Below are 19,733 nucleotides of genomic sequence, written 5' to 3' on the forward strand. Positions count from 1 at the left end.
TGCTGAGAATGGTCTTCATTCTCACACTAGACACAGCACACAGCCTCATTTCTTTTTACATCCCATTCCCCTCACCACCTTCCCACCTTCCTCCACTCTTGGTTCCCTTTCCATTTCCAAAAGATCTATCTCCCTGTTCCCTATTATCTACCTTTTATTTTGCAGGATTTTTTTAAAAAGCAAAATGTTTTCCAAATTAAAAGATAAAAAATCATCAACCAGGATAAATGAAAAGAAGAAAAGACTATGCCTGCCAGAGCTCCAAAGCACTAGGAAGCAAAACCTTCCTTAGAAATTTAAAGTGTAGAGGAATTCAGAGTTTAAATGAAAGATTTTACTCTCCACTCTATAACCTTGAGAAGTGTACTTGTTCTTTTACAGTGCAATTGTCCTTGCCATCGTTGGCTACAAACTGGGCTTCCCAGCATACCTGACTTCCAAGCAGTCTTCAACTGGCACATTACATGGGCTCCCACAGGCATGGTTCCAGCAGCCTGAAGCTCAGGATAACAGAAAAATCATGTCACTGTCTATGAAGGACTCTATGCATGGTGAAATAGCAACATGGTTAAGTCACTGGGTAATACAGCAACAGCCAGCTCAGAAACACACTAAGAGGAGCAGCATTTGTACCATCACAGACACAGCCTCTGTTCACAAGCCTCTAAAAGGAGTCTCTTTTCAATCACTTCCACTGTCTTTAAAGAAAAGTATTCTCTACTTTCAACCCAGAATTTAAATGACTGACAACTCTGTTATTTACCCTACCTGACATTTACTGAAAGTATACTAATCCTTATCATCTAATCTGCTCCTCACAATAACTCTAGACAGGAGAAGTATTATTATGCCCACATTAAAAATGAGGCATTCTGAAGCTCAGAGAGATGACATAATGGCTGCGTCCTGGTCACACAGATAGCTCATGGCAGGCCAGGAGTGAACAGTCATCACACCACGGCACCTTCAGCTTATCATACTTCTCTGCCTTACCTGATTGGCTATCTCTAGGCTTAGCAGCCTTTCTACCCAAGGTACACATGTGAAAAAACAGTAAAATATCTCAATACTTCACTTTTTTAACCCAATGTTAAATATGACAAAGAATTTTAATAGTGGAAAGATAAAACATTATTTCAAATAAAGCTTTCTGAATTTTGTGGCATTTTATTTATGCTCTAGGACAGTGGCGGACCTATGGCACATGCGCCAGCCCCACAGCAGGCTGTTTATATCATGCAGTGCTCTAAAAGCTTCACTATCACTGCCACAGGACAAAGACCAACAAAGAAAGGGCTGCAGTTAACTTTAGTTATTGCATGGGAAGAGGAAAAAGGAAGGTGACACCTAAAGAAAGGTCAAAGATAGAAAGGGAGATCAAACTGGAAAGACAACCATATTAAACATACAAAACAAATTAAGAACCACTGCCTCCACAATACTTTTTCTGTAAAACCAGCTTGTCCTGTCCTGGTGATTACCCTGTTAGCAAAATGAATGAAAACAGTCATTTCCTCAATGCTACTTGTTTCACCCACACTGGGTTAAAAAGGAAGAATTTTCAAAACTGTATTAAATATGCTCAAGCCACAGTGGCTCTCTACTTTCCAATAAACTACATTCCTTTCATACTCCAAGATCTATGTAATAATTCTTGCTTCTACAGTAATGCATAAAACTTGGTATTTAAAATACGATTCTGATTGTAGAACAAACAGCATATAAAAAAAACAGTGGTTCATATTTACCAGACATATATGCTACCTGGGTGCTTTTTAATTGTTTTTAATCTGCAAAACAACCTTTTGATGTAGGTTCTACTATTGGTTAGGCAACTATATAATTTATTATTCAAATAAGAAAATTTTAAGAAATGAAAGGGCAAGCTATTAACAACTGTGCTGGGCAAAGGCATAAACCAAGAATGTTTGGACACCCTGTCATTTACTTTTCACAAATGGAGAGCCAAGGAACAGAAAAGCTAAAGAGCCTGCCAAAGCCACTCAGCTAATAGGCAAGCCCAGGCTGTGGCCCCAGATTCACACTGTCATTGTGCACCTGTGAGTGACCTCACACAGTATCAGACTTTACAATAAATCACCCAAATGTTCAAAACTGAGGTGTATACATTTTCCTGTATTTCACAAATTCCTTTCAAGAAATCAGCTACAGTCCAAGGAGAAATGTGAGTCAAGACTTCATATTTATTTTTTTAAAGACATCATTAGCTTTTTGATAGAGCCAAAATGTATCCCTTGTTAGGTGTGTGTCTTAGTTACTTTTCTCTCATTGCTGAGACGAAATACCTGACATCCAAAGTTTAAGGGGAAAGGTTTATTTGGCTTACAGTTTGTAGAGGTTTCAGTCCATAATCAGCTGGAACCAAGGCAGTGTAGCAGAGGGGCAACAGTTCATGGTGGCAGAAGACAGCAAAAGCAACAAGGGACCTTAACAGCGTCTTTCTGCCCCTTTTATCTTAACCAGACTACTGGCATTAGGGCAGTGTCAAGCCAATCACTCACGTGTACTAGTTTAGTAATCACACACTCTTAATCCCAGCATCACACACTCTAAAAAAAGCCACCTATGATGGCATGAGACTTTGGGGGGACATCTAGAAACAAGCCATAACAGTGTGCTTCCCTCAGTGTATTTTTTCAGACATAGAGCATCTGCTTATTTCACTTAGGAATAAAAACCCCACCAAAAGCAGCAACACCTACCACTTAAACAGACATCCATACTTACTTACATTGACACCACAGATGTCTTTGGTGGTTTTACTGGCTCAAACCCAACAGGGTTTTTGTATTTCTCTTACCACAAAAGCAACTGTTCCGTTTCACAGACATGCTCAGTAAAATTTTGTCATCTCTTGCTATTACTCAAATGGCTTCCAAAAATTTTCGTGGAAAAATCACATCCCAGAAATAATAAAGTGATAAATGCATGGAGTTAAACATTTTTTCCTCTCATTAAAAAATAAATTATAGTTACCATAAAACCTCAAGGACTGGGAATGTCAGATAGAAGGCATGTAGATATAGATAAAGATACAGACACAGACATAAATAGATATGATATTTGTAAACATGCTATTTAACACATCATATTAATATATTTCACATTATCCCTTTCTTGAGTTCCTCAATGTCAAAGTGACATCAGTAGAGGGCAAAAGTCCTTTGCCCTTACTGTTCTATCTGTACTCAGGTAACTATAAGACTTGCCTCACCACTCCAATGAGTGTCTCTATCAAATATTTCACCAGACAAGCTGAATATAAGATTTCTCCCTTAATCTGTGCAGCCTATGGTAACTCCAGGAGTTGGTGTGAGAACTAAATTGAACTGCTGAACACTCAGTGGTACTGGACAATTGGAGAACTGATGTGGAAAAATGGCATGTATTTCATGTCAGAGAAAATCCCACACATTTGGTGTCAGACATGGTATCAGGAAAAAAAAAAGTGAAATTATTAGCACTTACCCCTTCATGACAAATTATAAATTTATTTATTTCTCTCACTAGAAGGCAGGCACCTTGACACTACAGATTTTGTTCTGTTCAATGCTTTATCATTAGTTTTCAACAGTGTCCAAGACTGTAGATGTTAATAGCTATTTGCAGGACCAGTGGATGACCACCTACACTTCAGCTTCTATACTCTTGGTGGAGAGCAGAGATTCAGCAAAGAGGGAGAGGAAAAAGAAAAAGAAAGAAGAAATAGACAGAAGATCCCCCTTTATAATTCATCACTATAAAAGCACAAAATAAAAAGTATTGGTTTTAAGACAGATTGCAAGTAGAAAGTAACTGCAATAATCCCACAGGCTGAGCCCAGGCAGGAAGCATCATCAGGGGAGTCACCATGTGGGCCCAGGAACTGGGAGAACCAGTGTCTGGTCTGGGCTATGTCCCTTCACTGTTGGCCTGGGTTCCCTCATTTTTCAAATGCAAGTGCTGCAAGAAAGATTTTATGAGCTCCCACTTTCACCACCATTTGACGTGAGTGGATGGATAAATCCCAAATACATCCATTACAAATTATATCACTTCCTCCAGAGATTTTTCCATAGATTCTTGCAGAGACAGAGACACAAGATAAACAACTATTCTCTTCTTTAAGATGCCTCATTCAAGAGCCTCAACTTTTACAGCCCAAATTGCAAGGCAAGAGGGAGAAGAGAGAAAGCACAGCAAAGCCCTCAAAAAAGGTTAAATCCTCTGACCTATACAACGTTATGATCTGCTTAAGAGGAATTGATTGTAACAACTGTGGAAAACACATGGTAGATTTTCAAAACAAGAACATGAAGCACCTAGTTCCTCAAATATCAGTCACACTGAACACAAAAAGCAACTGTTAAGAGACAGCATGTCACATGGATTTCTGTAACAAAGACACAGCTTTCTCATCATCTAATAATAACAGTATACCACCAGAGAGAATCTGTGTTTACTTTCAAAAAGTTTAAGATGCTAGTGTAAAAGACAAAAGAATATCCACCATTTATCCAATCCCAGAGAGATTTATTCTAAAGTATGGAAAAATCAGTTTGTTTCTTCCTAAACAATGTATGGTATATAGTGGCATCATCCTAAACATAGGCAATTTATAGGTCAACTTGAACCAAACCAGCAACATCACTGGGTACAGACTACATTTGCTGAAAGATTTGTTCCAAACTCAATCACTTTTACCTCTCCGAATAACAGTGTAAAACTTTTCAGTCCTTTAAGCAAGGCCAGATATGGCCCTACACATTGCTTGAAGTGAGAAAAATAAACAGTTTACTGAGAATTTAACACATTCCCTTATCTTACAATCTTCTATGTTCTTCGGTGACAATTCATTAGCACGTTATGAGAGAATAATGCAATTAGCCTTCGCCAAATGGTATTTTTAGTTAAACATTATTTTCAAAAAGCTACTTGAAGACTTCCATGATTTTATTTGGATGTTTTGAAAGTAGTTAAGTGTTAAATGCCCAATTTTGTATGTTCTGGTGCTTGATTAGATGCAGTGTTTACTTCCTTTCCTGAGTATAAAGTGGAGACTGTCCATAAAAAGAAGTGTTAGTTATAATTGCATGCTACCAGATGGTACATCTCCTTTCACATCCCTTAAAAGGTCCAGAATAAATATCTTGCATGGATTAGATTTCAGAGTAAGGTGTGATTTCATAGTTTGCTGGCTTATTTCATTTAAATTTTCATTACATTGATAACATAGTACCAGTAGTTGTAACTAGCATTTGCCAAGTGCTGACTACATGCCTCCCTCTACACTAAACATTTTCTTCACAATATCTCATTAAACCTCTCAAAACCCCATACTGGTTACTATTATTATTGCACAAAGGAAGAAGCTCACTGAGTATCTAAGAAACTTGCCTTGGGTTATTCAGCTAGTGGGTAGATGTGCTGGGACATAAGCCTGGGTCCAACTCCAAAACTGTGTGCTTTCAATAGTCATGGTATACTTCTTCCTTACATGTAATTAGATACATATGCATTTTTATGTACTTAGGTGTGTTTTCTTGATTTCTTAACATCTGCAACCTCCAAAAGGAAAAGGATCATGTGTATACATTCCCAGAATCCAACATAAAAATCTGACACTCAGTAGACTGCCAATAATATTTTGCTAAATAGAAAAGTATAGTTACTCCTCAGTATCCATAATGGATTGATTCCAAGACTTCCTGTGAAACTAACATACACAGATGTTCAATTCCCTTATAAAATAAAATGGTGCAGTATTACCATATAATCTACATATATCCTCCTTTTTACTTTAAATCATCTCCAGGTTTCTTAGAACACCTAATATAATGTAAATGCTATTTTAAAAGTTATCACTATATGAATAATAGGGAAAGAAAGTGTGTGCATGCTCAGGGCAGATACATTTCTTCCAAATATTTTCAACCTGCACTTAGTGGAATTCTCAGATGCAGAGCTCATAAATACAAAGGGTGGACTACATACACTCACACAAAATATGACGTGTGTGGATATGCCTGTAGCTACATTAAAAAATCACATATCCACATTTTAAAAATCACAGTATAACCTGATTAGGGGTAAAAAGATAATTTAATTCCTCTATTTTTTCTTCTGGTTTATTTCCAGATCCTGAGGGGAAGAACAAATGAGTCACAGTGTGGCAAGGAAGCCACTAAAGGTAATGGAACTATAGGGATGGAAAATGACACTATCTTACTTTATAATTCATTAACAACTTATGTGCCAGATACAAAAAATAAATACAAAGTTTGCCAAACAATAATTTCTCAGAGCAATTTAATACAAGTAAGAAATGAAGGTAGGAAGGACAAGAAACTGATTTAAAATCTCAAGATCTTTAAAAATGTAGGCATAATTCACTGCCTCCCACTTGCTTTTGGAAGAAGCCACTGCATGACACAGCAATCCATATCTCTTAAATTATCTTTCATATTTGTAATACTTCTTGAACTTCCTGATCTAACATATGCAATTATGATAAAATATTACTGCAAGGAAGTAAGCAGCCCTTTATATTTTGTATTTGAAAAAATATCTAAAATATCTAGAGTCTAGTAAACATTAACAAGGCCAGGGATCAGAAGAGCTGGGATTAAATCCTGACTGCAAATCAAGCTCAAAATATGGGGCAAAGTCAAAACCTCTGTCCATTCCATGAGTTGCCATATGAGAAGTATGGCACCACAGGCCTCCCTTCACATAACAGTACTATGCTGAAGATGAGAGGGTGAGTGCACACACACGGGTACACATATGCTCTAGAAAACACTGAACAATTTAGCAGAAAAAAAAAAACCTCCCTAAGAAAAAGCATAACCCCCCGACTTCACTCACAAAAACACTTGGTAGTCTGGGGAAAGGTCAGGAGTACTACACAAGGATGCACGGTTGAGGCACAACTCTTCATTCAACCCAAAATACATTTTATACTAATAATCTTTAAAGCAAGAATGGAGGAGGGCTTGAGGGATCATCTTTAAATTGATGGACACTACTCTTTTCCTTCCCACTTTATGAGTCCACCTCTGGTTAAGGAGTGCTATGTGAAAACTGTTCATGAATATAGATATATAGAATGCTACATGTTTAAAACTGCAAAGAATTATTCTGTGGCTCAGAATACACACACATGTTAATCTTTGATGACTGCCAAGAGTGAGGAGATAAAGCCTTACTTGAAAATGTGAAGCAGAAATTAGGAGCTGTGATACTGTGGGAGTGTTAGGGAATTAACTGTAATACTAAGACCAAAAAAAAAAAAAAAAAAAATCAACCTATCCAGGGAGGTGCCAGATGTCAAGAGGCTGGAAGGAGTGGAGAAGGAAGTCTGAAAGTTAAGCTCAAGTAGAGGTCTGGATGTCAGTGCAGTGCTAAGCTGTCGATTTGTGCCTCAAACCACACTGAGACAGGAAATAAAAACCCCAAGCAATCAATCCAAAATGGAGACCTATTCCACCTAGAATTCACAGAATCCCCTTCCTCTGCCCAGAAAGTCTGTTTAGACTTGTCCTGTGATCTGTGGATATAACTAAGTGGGCCAAGAGATAGGCTCTGCAAGCCCCTGCCCCTGCCCCTGCCCCAAAGCCCTTTCCAGGTAAAGAAGGAATAAACCACCTGTGAAAAGAAGTCATAAGCCTGGACTTTGGTTCTGGCTTCCTATGCATCAGTGGAGCAAAACTGCCTATAACTATGGAAATGATAAGGAACAGTAATTAGGAATTAAATTCAAACTCTGTAGGCAGTGTGATTTTTTTTGTTGTTGATGGCCACTAACACAGAGCAAGTATTCAACAAATGAAAGGGAAAAAACATTATCAGGTCCATTAAATAAGAGGTAGTGCTGAAGGGGAAAGGATTTTCAAAAAGGAAATGTTCCAACTGAGAGGTGTTTGGAAATAATAATTAGCTCTCATTTACTGAGTGCTTACTAAGGGCAGGCACAGTGCTAAGTGCTTTAATCTCTCTTTGTAATATGCAGAACAACCCATGTTGTTGGATTTTAGTGTTCTTATTTTATAGATGAGGAGACATAATCAAAGGATTTTACCCTCTTACCCCAAAGTCAACAAGATATCAACTGCAGGGCTGGGCTGTAGACCTAGGACTTAATCATTTGAAGACCATGTTACTCTCAACTGTGGCTTCTTCCATGACTGCCAGCTTTCCAAACCAGGGCAGTTGCTCAGATTTATCACAAACTAAAGAAGGGCTTGGTACATGCTTAGCACAATTTACCAGTGAAGCACTAAGCCTGACCTGGCAAGATGACTTACCTAAGGCCCCATGACACTTTCAAGCTGCATCACAGATGGAAATAAGGCTACTAACCTCTCTTTCATCACTTAACCAGGGTCTGTCATGCTGTGCAGCCAGGAGAACTTCACTGAGAACCACAAATAGTCCCATTAGCAAATTCTCTGCTCTTTCCATTTAATGTTTCTGTTATAACACCAACTCATTATGCTGACCTTCTGCCATCTCAGTCATGGAGCATATGGCTCTCCCTTCCCACGAAAGTGATACACGTGAAAAAGATGGCTAATAAAAGCCCTTTTATTGTGCGTACTGAAGTAAGGAAAATAATTTGCAAGTCACTCTCCAAACTTGCTAGCAGAAATTCTACAAACAGTTGTAATGCCCCCAAAAGGAGGGGAAATGTACTACAGAAAAATGACAACAAACAAGTGTGTGCACACATAGACACCTCTCACTGCTTTTACTCTTATTCTGAGCACAGAAAAGGCATTGTGCTTTAGAACTAAAGGGTAAGCAGAAGGCAACAATGGCTCCAAGTACTGAAGGGTAGCCACTGACTTAAAAAGCCAGTGAAGAAAGAAAAAAACAGTGAAGAAAATCCTTTCTCAGTTTATCTTTAATTCCTCAAAAGGTTGGGGGTCCAGGTGGGTGTGGTGGCACAGGAATGTGATCTCAGGCTTCTGAGAGGATTACAAGTTTGAGTACAGCCTGGGCAACTTAGACCTGTCTCAAAATAAAAAATAAAAACACAACTGGCAGTGTAACTCAACGCAAAGCCCCTGAGTTTAATCCTTAATATTGGGGTGGGGGAGGGGTCAGGCCTTTCTTTATCTTTGGATCTCACTGACCTAGCAGAGTGACCTGGCAGTTGCTGATAATATTGTCCTTAGGCCACCTCCTTGAGAAGCCTCTCATGGCAGAGAACACAGTTCACGGAGGCTCCACCTCCTTCATACCCACAACAAATCTTACCATGATGGATCTTGATTTATCTTCTCAGCAGCCAACCTTTCCCTCAGAAGAACTTCTTAAATGTGGGGATTGCCTTATGCATCCCTATATCCTGCAGAGGAGGTACCACTCTACTACTTAGTAGCTCAGTAAACGTGAGCTGACTGCAGTGCTCTATGGCTGTGTCATGGGTCCTGTCCCTTAGCTGCATCAGTGCCTTAAAAACAACCAAATATGTTGGCAGAAACCAGAGAAGGTAGGCTGAGAGCTCCCTTGGTCAGTTCTATACCACATCAAAATAGCGTGAGGAAAGCACACACTTCCAAAATGTCCAGAGCTATGCAATCTCTTGCATAAATTTCATATTGAGAGAAGTGAAACAGAATCTCTGCTTAAAATTTGGCAAGTAGCAGGAATTCATTCATAGGAGGAATATACTTTGGAACACTTTGTTTCCATCAGACTCTAATGAGCCAGGATCCATGAGCAAGATTTTCTTACTAAGGATGACTATATGATGAGCCAACAAAAGGTAAAAAAGCAGGAGGAATATCAAACAATCATTATTTATAAATATTATTTACTTCCTTTTTGCTTCCACAGGCCAACCTTCCTCATTAACTCTGCTCATAAAGGTGTGTGATATTCCAATAAGATAGCCAAAATATAAGATAAACAAAACAGCAAACAACAATGGTATTTTTGAAATACACAGATATAAAGTATTTTCACATAGAGTAACAAATTTAATTTCAAAACAATCTCATTTCAATTTATAGATAAAGCTTAAATTTAGAAATATTCCTTTAAGCTGGACATGGTGACATATGCCTATAATCTTAGCTACTTGGAAGGCTGAGGTAAGAGAATAGCAAGGTCAAGGCCAGCACTGGAAACTCAGAGAGACTGTCTCAAATCAGAAAAGGAAAAACAAGTCAAACAATCAAAACACGAAAGGGCTGGGGAGAATACTTGTCTAGTATACGTGAGGCCCTAGGTTTAATCTCCAGCGTGAAGTAAAGAAAGAGGGAAACCAGGGAGGAAAGATGGAAGGAGAGAGAGAGGGAAGAAGGAAGGAAGAAGGAAGGAAGGAGGAAGGAAGGAGGAAGGAAGGGGGAAGGAAGGGGGGAAGGAAGGAAGGAAGGGAGGGAGGGAGAGAGGAGGAGAAAGATTCCTTTAAGTTGGAGAGTTATACTCCAGGTTACTTTGGCTAATTCCAAGATTCAAGTTCTTTCCCTGAGAAAGAAAAGCCACTTAAATGCAATTATGTTCCTCTTAGAATGGGAAATATATAGATAATTCTATCCCATCACATCATTACCTGAGCAATTCAGCATGGCACCTGGGTACTGATAGTCAATAGGCAGGTGTGGGAAATGACAATATTAAGTTCTATCTTTTTATTTTTATCAAAAGCATTACATACTGCCACAGATTAACATAGGTTTCAGATTCAGGCAAATGAAAAGGAAAAAAACACTAAGTATATAATATCCTTATATGCATGTATATCTACATATCTAGATATATCTAAATAGATATTTAGATATAGAGCTATATATGAGATAGATAGAGGTAGCTAGTATCAGGCACGATAGCACATATTTGTAATTCCATGTACTTGGGAGGCTGTGGCATAAAAATCACAAGTTCAATGATTTGTTCCTATAAATGACTGCCCAGCTTTGGCAGCTTAAGGAGACCCTATCTCAAAATTTTAAAAAGGACTGGGGATGTACCTCAGTGGTACAGCACTTACCTAGCAGGCACTGTCAAATACATAAATATATTATATTAAAGATATATATATGTAACAGTATGCCCACACTCAAGATTGGCTCTGTGAAAAAGGAAGTGATGCCACCTTTACTACACTATACTATATGCATCTCCAGAGGACACACACATAGCCTCCTAAGACCAAACCAGCCCTTACTTCTTATGGCCAAAACTCATCCTTTTTTAGGGCTTTGTGTACAAAACATGCAAGGGCTGTTTCTACAACCTGCTTTTACTATAAATAACTGCCCAACAAAATAAAAACTAATGATTGGGCCGGGGATTTAGCTCAGTGATTCCGTCACCTGCCTCATAAGCACAAGGTCCCAAGTTCGATCCCCGGTACAAAAAAAACCCAAAAAAACTAATGATTAACTTTTACTCCCTGGAAGTCACTGAGTAAGAAAAAGACATTTCCTAAATGCCCACTGCATAGAGAGAACTTATTTTTCCCAACCTCTCCAAAGAAGCTTTAAAATTATTTGCCATGATAAGTTAGTCTTGGAGTAAACAGAAATACGTGACACTAAAGAGATCAGTTAGGTAGGGGAAAGGATAGAAGGGCATGGGATTAATATGAGAAAATGGAAAAATAGGAACAAAATCTTTGTAAATAGAGAGGAATGGAGGGGTTGAAGGGAGGGCTGGGCAAGGGTGAAAAATAAGAACCAAGAGCGACTATGTAAAGGTGCAAATTTCCAATGATGAAAGTCATTATATTGTATACCTAAAATGTACCAAGGATTAGAATGAATAATCGATAAGGCAAAATAGGAAGAAAATGTCCAAAGGGGTAGGGGTAGTGGGAGGGGCAGGGGAAAGGAAAGAAGGGAAAGGAAAAATGCTGAGAAATGGAAAAAATGGAAATAAAGTCTTTGTAAATAGGGAAGGGTGGAGGGGGTGAAGGGAGGGCTACAAATGGGGAAAAAATAAGAACCAAGATGCATTATGTAAAGGTACAGTTCCCAATGAGAAATGTAATTGTGTTGTATACACAAAATGTACCAATAAAAGAATTTAACAAAAAATAAATACATAAAATAAAAGAGGTCAGTTACTGGGTGGAAATGTTTACTAATCATGTAAATTATTTTGAGTCAAAACTTCCCCTGAAAATGTCTGCTTCTAACCAGCCTTTGCTTCTGAAACTTCTGGAGTGTGGATAGTGACGAATTGCCCCATTCTATGTATCTAGAAGTGGCATTACTGCAAGATAAAAGACTATACACCAGGTTCTTTGCTAAGCACTAGAGGTCATTAGAGAAGAAAGGGCAATAAATTATTATGTCAAAGATAAATAGGAATGAAGCAGACCAGATGAGAACTACTATAGCTACGAAGAAATGAAGAGCTCAAATCCAAAATGGAAGCCTAAACAGGTGAACCTGTTTTCTCTACAGTGTGATTTAAGTGGCCACAGTTGCTAAATAGAACTTTCAATAGACACACGCCTAAAGAAACAAAAAACTAGAGTTTAAGATGCTCTAAGGATCAGAAACCATGGTAAAAGCCCTAGACTTCTGGTTGGCACCCTGGAGAACTCTAGGATCAATTACAAATAGACTTGTCCTCATAGGGACTAAAGATCAGCTTCAGATTATCTCGATTCCTAACTGGATTAACCTAAAATGAAACAACTTTCCAGAAGCAAAAGTAAATACTCTGGAGAAAGATCACATTACTTAGATCTCAAATAATCTCTACAATTTTTAACATAAAATGTTTAGTACTGAATCAAAAATAGGCATGTGAGAAAACAAGATATGACCAAAAACCAAGAACAAATGAAACAGAAATTTAAAAATCAGGTGTTCATTATCAGAAACAGACATTAAAATATGATCCCCCCCTAAAAAAAATCCTCAGTGAAATAGCACTACACACTTGACCAGAGCAGCTGAAATTAAAAATACTGACAATACCCAGAGTTCACAAGGTTTTTGTTCTTTATCTTAAGCTAGAAAAGGAAGTAAATATAATATGTTAACACATCTTAACTCTAAGTGTTAAATACATGTGAATCTGTTATACATTCTTTTCTGTAATCTTCTCATTTTTGTGACATTTCATAATTAAATGTTTAAAAAAGAAGAAAAAGGCATGGCTAGAAGAGAGATCAGCAAGAGCTAAATTATTTTAACCTTCAGAAATCATATTCAAGATTCTGCAGACAATATGAAGTCACTCAAGGATCTTAAACAAGGAAGTGACAGTATTGGGTTTGTTCCATATAAAGGTCATTCCAGTTGCAAAATAGCAGAGTGAAATCAGGGAGCTCAACCGGGAGGCTGATGTACTAATTCAAAGGAAAGATGATAATAATTTGTCCACTAGAAATGAAGAAAAGTTGTAAAGATCTGAATGATGAAGTGAGTTTTCCTTGGATTTCAAATGGGTTGAGAATTTTAACCCAATCAAATCAGGAAGCAAGTGAGGCCTCTGTGACAAAGATAAATCTAAAATAGGTACAATATCAGTAGAGCAAAGGCAACATCCAGGGCAGAGTTTAGGGGCGGCGAAATTAAAAATCTGATTTTTTCTGTAAGTCCTTAGAAGAACACAAGCAGTTATAAAACTGAAAGCTAATAAGAACTGAGCTCAATAACAGATGGTCAGATAGATACATTCACAATGTGCCAGAATTCTAAAGCCTTGTGCATACCCTTCCAAACATGCAGATGCTTTTGTCAGAGAGGGAAAAAAAAAATTCTATTTCTGATTCTGACAGCAAATGCCAAGTCATATCTTGCCAGTAGGGGATGGCAACCACAAACTCACAGAGAATTTCACAACCTTATTCTCATTTGGAAAGACAGGTTGTCTTTGACCACTATGTCCATCAGCCCTGCCAGAAAGTAAAGGAAAATGAAAGGGAATGACAATTTCTGAAAAACTCAGCTTTTTCATCTGCACCCAAAAAAGTAGATCTCTGTTTCTAGATTATCCAGGAACAGCCCACGTGTTTTTCTGTGAAGACAAATTAAGCATATCAAACAGAAACTTATCTGCACTTCCTGAAAAATGGCCTGAGGCATAGAGTCTGACAAATTATTCAATTAGTCTGAGTTGTTTAACCTTCCAATGAGATGAGACTGAGGAATGAATTTTATCGTTATCTTCTGTGCCTTTGTAAACAGTTAAAGTTTTGAATCAAGCACAGTGAATTCCCAGTATAGCTAGTTTTAGTATCATTCTTTGGTCTGATTTATAATGTCTAGTTTGCTAGAAATGAGATTTTTACATACTTGTCCCCAATCTGTTTACACAACAAAAAATATTCAGAGACTTTTCTTTTTAAAGGGAGCACTTTTAAACATACGCTCATCTGGTGTCTCAATTTTTATAAATTTCAAAAGGTGAGTTTGCTTTTATAGGCAGGGTAGTAAACTAGTTTCACTCAACATTCCTTACATACCAAAATAAGTAAAACTTAAAGTTGCCTTCTATTCCCAACATACATGAGGCATTAGCCTGTCACACAAAGAGGTTCAAGAAAGAATCATTAAGTAACTAAACTTGACTCAAATTTTACTCAAGAAAGTGTTCTTGTTTTCTCAGAATAATGCTGTTGAAATCAAAATTTCAACCCATCAAAATTCAGGCAACTAGTTACATGAAAAATACCATCTAGCAGATCTTAATAATTCACCCTACAATATTTATGAACTTTGCACACATATCACACTTTGATCAAAGTTTTTATGGCGCTGAGTATAATTTATAGCTATAGGCAGATTCTCCTTAATGGTTATCACTATCACTGTCCAGCAGCACATAAAATGTTCATAAGGGCCAGGGGTTGTAGCTCAGTGGTACAGGACGTGCCTAGCACACACGAGGCCCTGGGTTCAGTCCCTCGCCCCATATAAAATACTCCCACAATACTCTTATGTTTAAAATGAGACATGTGCTTACCATTCCCTTGGGGAAATTCACAATTAACATCAAGAGAAACACATGAAATTCCTGCTCTAGTCTGCCCAGGGAACAGATGTTATACTTCCAAGATACATGCTGTAAGAATGATACTCACTGGGTTGAGTGTTTCTTCAACCGAATGATAAATAGTCCACCAGTCTGAAGTCCACTCCCACACATTCCCCACAATGTTGTATAAGCCATAACCATTGGGAGGAAAGGCATCAACCTAAAGACAAAGAAACGAAAAATACTGTCAAACTACTCATCTTGTTTTAAAAATCCCTTTGGTGTATAAATGCACCAAGAGCTGTAATTTCAGAGTATGAATATTACTTTTCATTGCAACAGTCAAAATATAATTTGGCAAACACAAAAACAAAGAAAGATGCTTTTACTTTTTGGCTTTGAGTTCTCAAACCTAAGAGTTTACATTAAATGGCATGAAAACCAGTGAAATTATTTCTAATGGAGTGACTAATACCGACTATAGTCAAATCTCTATTACACTGTGTTTGTGTAGGATTAGTGTTAGCAGGCGAGTTGGAATCCTTTATTATAAACTGGAGTATCCAGAGTGGCTCATGCCAAAATGACTCTGGACAAAGGAAAGGCAGTTTGCAGGGTCCTTTTAAGGGCTGTTCTACTTAGGGAGGGCTCAGGGAGAGGGGGAACACGGGTGGAGTTTCACAGGGGCAGAACTCTGCTAAACTAGTGGGGGTGGAAATTTCACACAGTTCACATAGGTCCAGAAGTCTTTTGTTTACAAGGTAGTAAAGATAACATAGTTGCAGCCTGCTCTACCAAAAGGTCACAAAGATAACATATAGTTGCAGACTCACACCAGATGCAGTGGTCTGCTATGCATTAATTGAGGGGATTCCAAGGGGGAAGGCAACCACCTGGAATCACTGGACTTTACAAAAATGGAGTCAGGCACACAAATGAAGTCCGGGTGGCTATCACATTAGATGATATTCAGATCTTCAAAATCATTAACAGGAATATCACACTGGACCCAACATAAGCCTTGTCATCAGACCTCAGCTTTGCTGGCCACACAATGTCTTTCAGCACTGAGGGACCCTGACATCAATTCTAACCTCTCTAACTGGCTCCTCCCAACTCACCATTTTATCTTTAAGCCTCAGTATTATCATTAGCAAAAAACTGAGAGGACTTATTTTTATAAGGAAAATGTGAAGTCATTACCAAGTATATTAAAAAGGACTTGCAGCCTCTGAAATCTAGATATCTGAAGCACACTATACATTCACCAAAGAATTACACCACATTTCGAAGGCAAGTTCAGACAGCATCACATAACACTGTCACAGACAAAGCACAGAAGCACAGTTTCTATAAAGGGCAAGAGAAAAAATTTTAACAGAACAATAGTAAATCCAAATAAATTTTTTAGTTGCATGACAAAATTTCTTCCAATCTTTTCTAATGAAAATTTTCAAACATACAAGAAAACTTCACATTTGAATGTGAGAAAAATCAGTTATCCTTGGAGGGTTTTTGTTTTTTTAAAAAAATCTTTTGGGGTTTTGTTCCTTTTCCATACTAACAAAGCTGAGCTAAGAATGAATAAACTATCATTCATTTTATGTGGCTTCAGATGGTTGCACATCTATACGTGAATACAGAAGCATCTGCTGCTTAAGCAATTCTGAGCATTTCAATCAAAGTAAGCTACTCTGAAAAGAACTTAATCTAGATAAGTTGGAAGGCTGAAAAATTCCACCACTCTACTTGTACAATCAGCATTCATTATGGAACCATGAGGGCTTATCCACTAGTTCATTCAGTAATTCCATGCACAGCAACTAAAGGCACAGAGGGTTCAGTGACAAATAAGACCTCAAAGAATTTAATGGTAAAATAAAGAAAACAACAACAAAACCCCTAAAAATCCAGTTCTACAGGTTAGAATGGTATGCAAAGAAAATTCACAGAAATTCCAAGTGTGAGAAATTTCTGATGAAAGTTACTCTCTACAAATAGAGCTATCTGAGCAGACACTGAAAGAGAGGTCTGAGTTCTAAGATTAAAAAACACAGAAAGGAGGAGAGGCCAAAGCATCAGTTATTTTTCCAAGAATTTGGAGCTGATTAGAAAGAGCTGAGTAGAATAGCTGGAAGGAGGAAGAAGGAAAAGAAGACATTCATTTCCTTCCAGGACAGAAGGGAAGAACCCAGAGGAGCTAGAGCAATTAAAAAACAGGGGTTAAGGCTACAGCTTAGTGGTAGAGTACAGTACTTGCTGGGAGCCCTAGTACTGCCAAAAAAAAAGAAAGAAAGAAAGAAAAGAAAAGAAAAGAAAAGAAAAGAAACATTCCATTCGGGAGGCAGGAATAATTTCTCATGTTCCTAGAAAATATAAGCAGAGGTGCGCTCAAGAGTCTGCCTGAGATCCCATCTATATACAAACCTTTAGCAGCTAACATTAGGCAAGCACTCTCTGAGTGCTATTAGTCCATAAATAGGAAATAATAGTACTTACTCAAAGGTTTGTGGTTTCTCTCTTTAAATAATTTGATGCTTAAAAGAGGTAAAATCTGGAGGTCAGTATACCCTAAATCACTATATGTGAAAAAAATGAAAATTGTAACTATTCATGGTTAAATTAACCACACAAACTAAAGCTTCCTCCCATCAACCTCAAAAGAAAAGAAATGTAACAGACAAATCCTGCTAACATTCAAGTGAATGAGCTGATATGAATTACAGTAGGACCAAAAGGAATCGATAATGATATAACTGCAGCCTAGCAATATAAATTCAATTTTTTGGACTCATAATGGTGAGCTTTGCTAGGTATCAAGTAATGTCTAAAGTAATAAAATGTATAAAAATGTCATACAAGGGAGCCATTTCACTATAGTCCATCCCATTATTAAATCCCTCTTGACTGCCCAGAGCATGTGGATGTACAGCACAGCTCAGGTGAACCTAAGATGATTGTGTCTGTGAGTAACCTCAATTTAAAGACAGAGAACTTCTGCTCAACTGCTGATCACATGGACAATTTTGCCCTTTAGCCTCCAAAACCTTCAATGACAACTGAGATACACAGTTCCACCCAGTCCCATGCTCTTGGCTTCATGATCTACTGCAGCTGCCTTGCTTGTCATAGCTCACCATCCATGAGAGGGATCCAGGCTGTTAAGGCCCTAGAGCAGTGATGGCAAATTTTTTAGAGCTTTCAATGATAATAAACAGCTGGCTGCAGCATGTGTGCCATAGGTTCACCACCTCTGCCCTAGAGTGTCAGGTATGAGTTTGACAGTCCAGTGCCATCCACTTTCAGGGTTAGGTGCACACACAGGTTAGCAGATTCTTATTCTAATGGCCACTACTGTGCTGTCTGTGGCAACTAAAGTCTTTCCTGGGATCTAAAAATTATCTGCATCAGGCACCCCACTGACATTCTGTTCATCTTGCAGCCTCCCTTGGGCTGGCCAAAGTGGAACACTACACACTCTCATTCCACACCATACTCCACATTAGCAAGCTGGGCTTCTCATCCATTTAAAGCCTGAGGAAAGGCTGAGACTGTTTCCTCCCCAAGACCTCTGATCATTTACTTTATTGAATGAAACTATATGACTGCAAAAGCAGCAGCTATTCCGAAGAAAACCTGGGAGGAACCAGTTACCAGATGGTTCGATTAGTCTTTTGCCTCTGTTGAATAATGCATCCATTTCCCATGGGTTTGCATTGGTTTATTCTATGCATAACTCACATATAAGGAATTCAATACATACATAAATGCACTCATAAACCTATTTAGGAGCTAAAATTCTCACACAATCTATCTTTTATATTAATTCTACTCCAAAAACTATAATGTTTTAACTATGAAATCTCAAACTAATTTTCAATTTCTGTTAGGTCAAGTGCCTCCTTGATCTTCATCCTCTCCAAAAATTTCTTGGTCTTGGGGCTGGGGATTTAGCCCCGTGCTTCCACCACCTGCCTCACAAGCAGAAGGTCCCGAGTTCGATCCCCGGTACCCACCCCCTCCCCAAAATTTCTTGGTCTTTTACTTGTTTAGCTTTTCAGTTGAAACGCTGTAATCATTTGGTCACATTCCAAGCAATATATCTACATCACACTTACAAATAGATTTTGGAAGAAGTATTTCTGTGTGAAACAAAAATACAAATGTTTTAAAAATCACAACTGTTTGAAAGATTGTTGAAAGGAAATGACTCTCCATAACAACAAACCCAGTAAGGGTTATTTGCCCAAAAGATTTGCTTTCTCACTGTGTTATCAGAAAGTGTTTTTGCTATGCATGCTGGTGTTCCCTTCAAAATTCATGCTGAAATTTAATCAATAACATAACAGTATTAAAAAGCAGCCTTTGGGAAGTGAGTAAGGGCTAATTAATGGGACTCACATCCTTATAAAAGGACTTAAGGCGAAAAAAGTGTTTTCTTGCCCTTCTGCCTCCAACCATGTAAAGACACAACAATCTTCCCCTCTCAAGGATGCCGCCAACACCAGTCCTTCCAGTGTCTTGATCTTGGACTTCCCAACCTCCAGAACTGTGAGAAGTAAATTTCTGTTCGTAAATAGAAACAGTCTTGGTATTTTGTAATAGTAGCACAAATACACTAAAATATCTTTTAAACAAAGTTTCATTAGTGTATGATTACACCAGCAAAACAGTATTGAAAAAGGAGCTCTTTTGTATGCCAAAAAAGGGAAACATGCCGTAGATATTCTAGAAAACAACTTGACCACATGTCTGAAACTCTTACCAAGAAGGTTTTCCAGGTCTTG

At 38.0% G+C, this 19,733-nt stretch overlaps 1 protein-coding gene across 42 annotated transcripts in view; it reads right to left on the reverse strand.

Annotated features, from left to right (window-relative positions):
• Positions 1–19,733, reverse strand: part of Sumf1 (sulfatase modifying factor 1) — a 671,842-nt gene that overhangs the window by 609,883 nt on the left and 42,226 nt on the right. For 25 of the 42 annotated variants that reach the window (XR_015439151.1, XR_015439148.1, XR_015439149.1 and 22 more), the window contains 3 exons: positions 19,348–19,512; positions 15,053–15,166; positions 431–500 (listed from right to left, as the gene is read on the reverse strand). Coding sequence is in view for 16 of the 42 variants with exons in the window: in XM_087181352.1 (XP_087037478.1) it covers positions 431–500; positions 15,053–15,166; positions 19,348–19,512 (349 nt within the window). In the remaining 26 variants the exon portion in view is untranslated. The remainder of the gene's footprint in view (positions 1–430; positions 501–15,052; positions 15,167–19,347; positions 19,513–19,733) is intronic. The other 17 variants (XR_015439163.1, XR_002398096.2, XR_015439161.1 and 14 more) reach the window with 5 other exon arrangements.

This window comes from Heterocephalus glaber, unplaced genomic scaffold (genome assembly GCF_053883595.1).
Source record: "Heterocephalus glaber isolate CG9 unplaced genomic scaffold, H.glaber_assembly_v1.0 deba00001472, whole genome shotgun sequence".
Classification (NCBI taxonomy): domain Eukaryota; kingdom Metazoa; phylum Chordata; class Mammalia; order Rodentia; family Bathyergidae; genus Heterocephalus; species Heterocephalus glaber.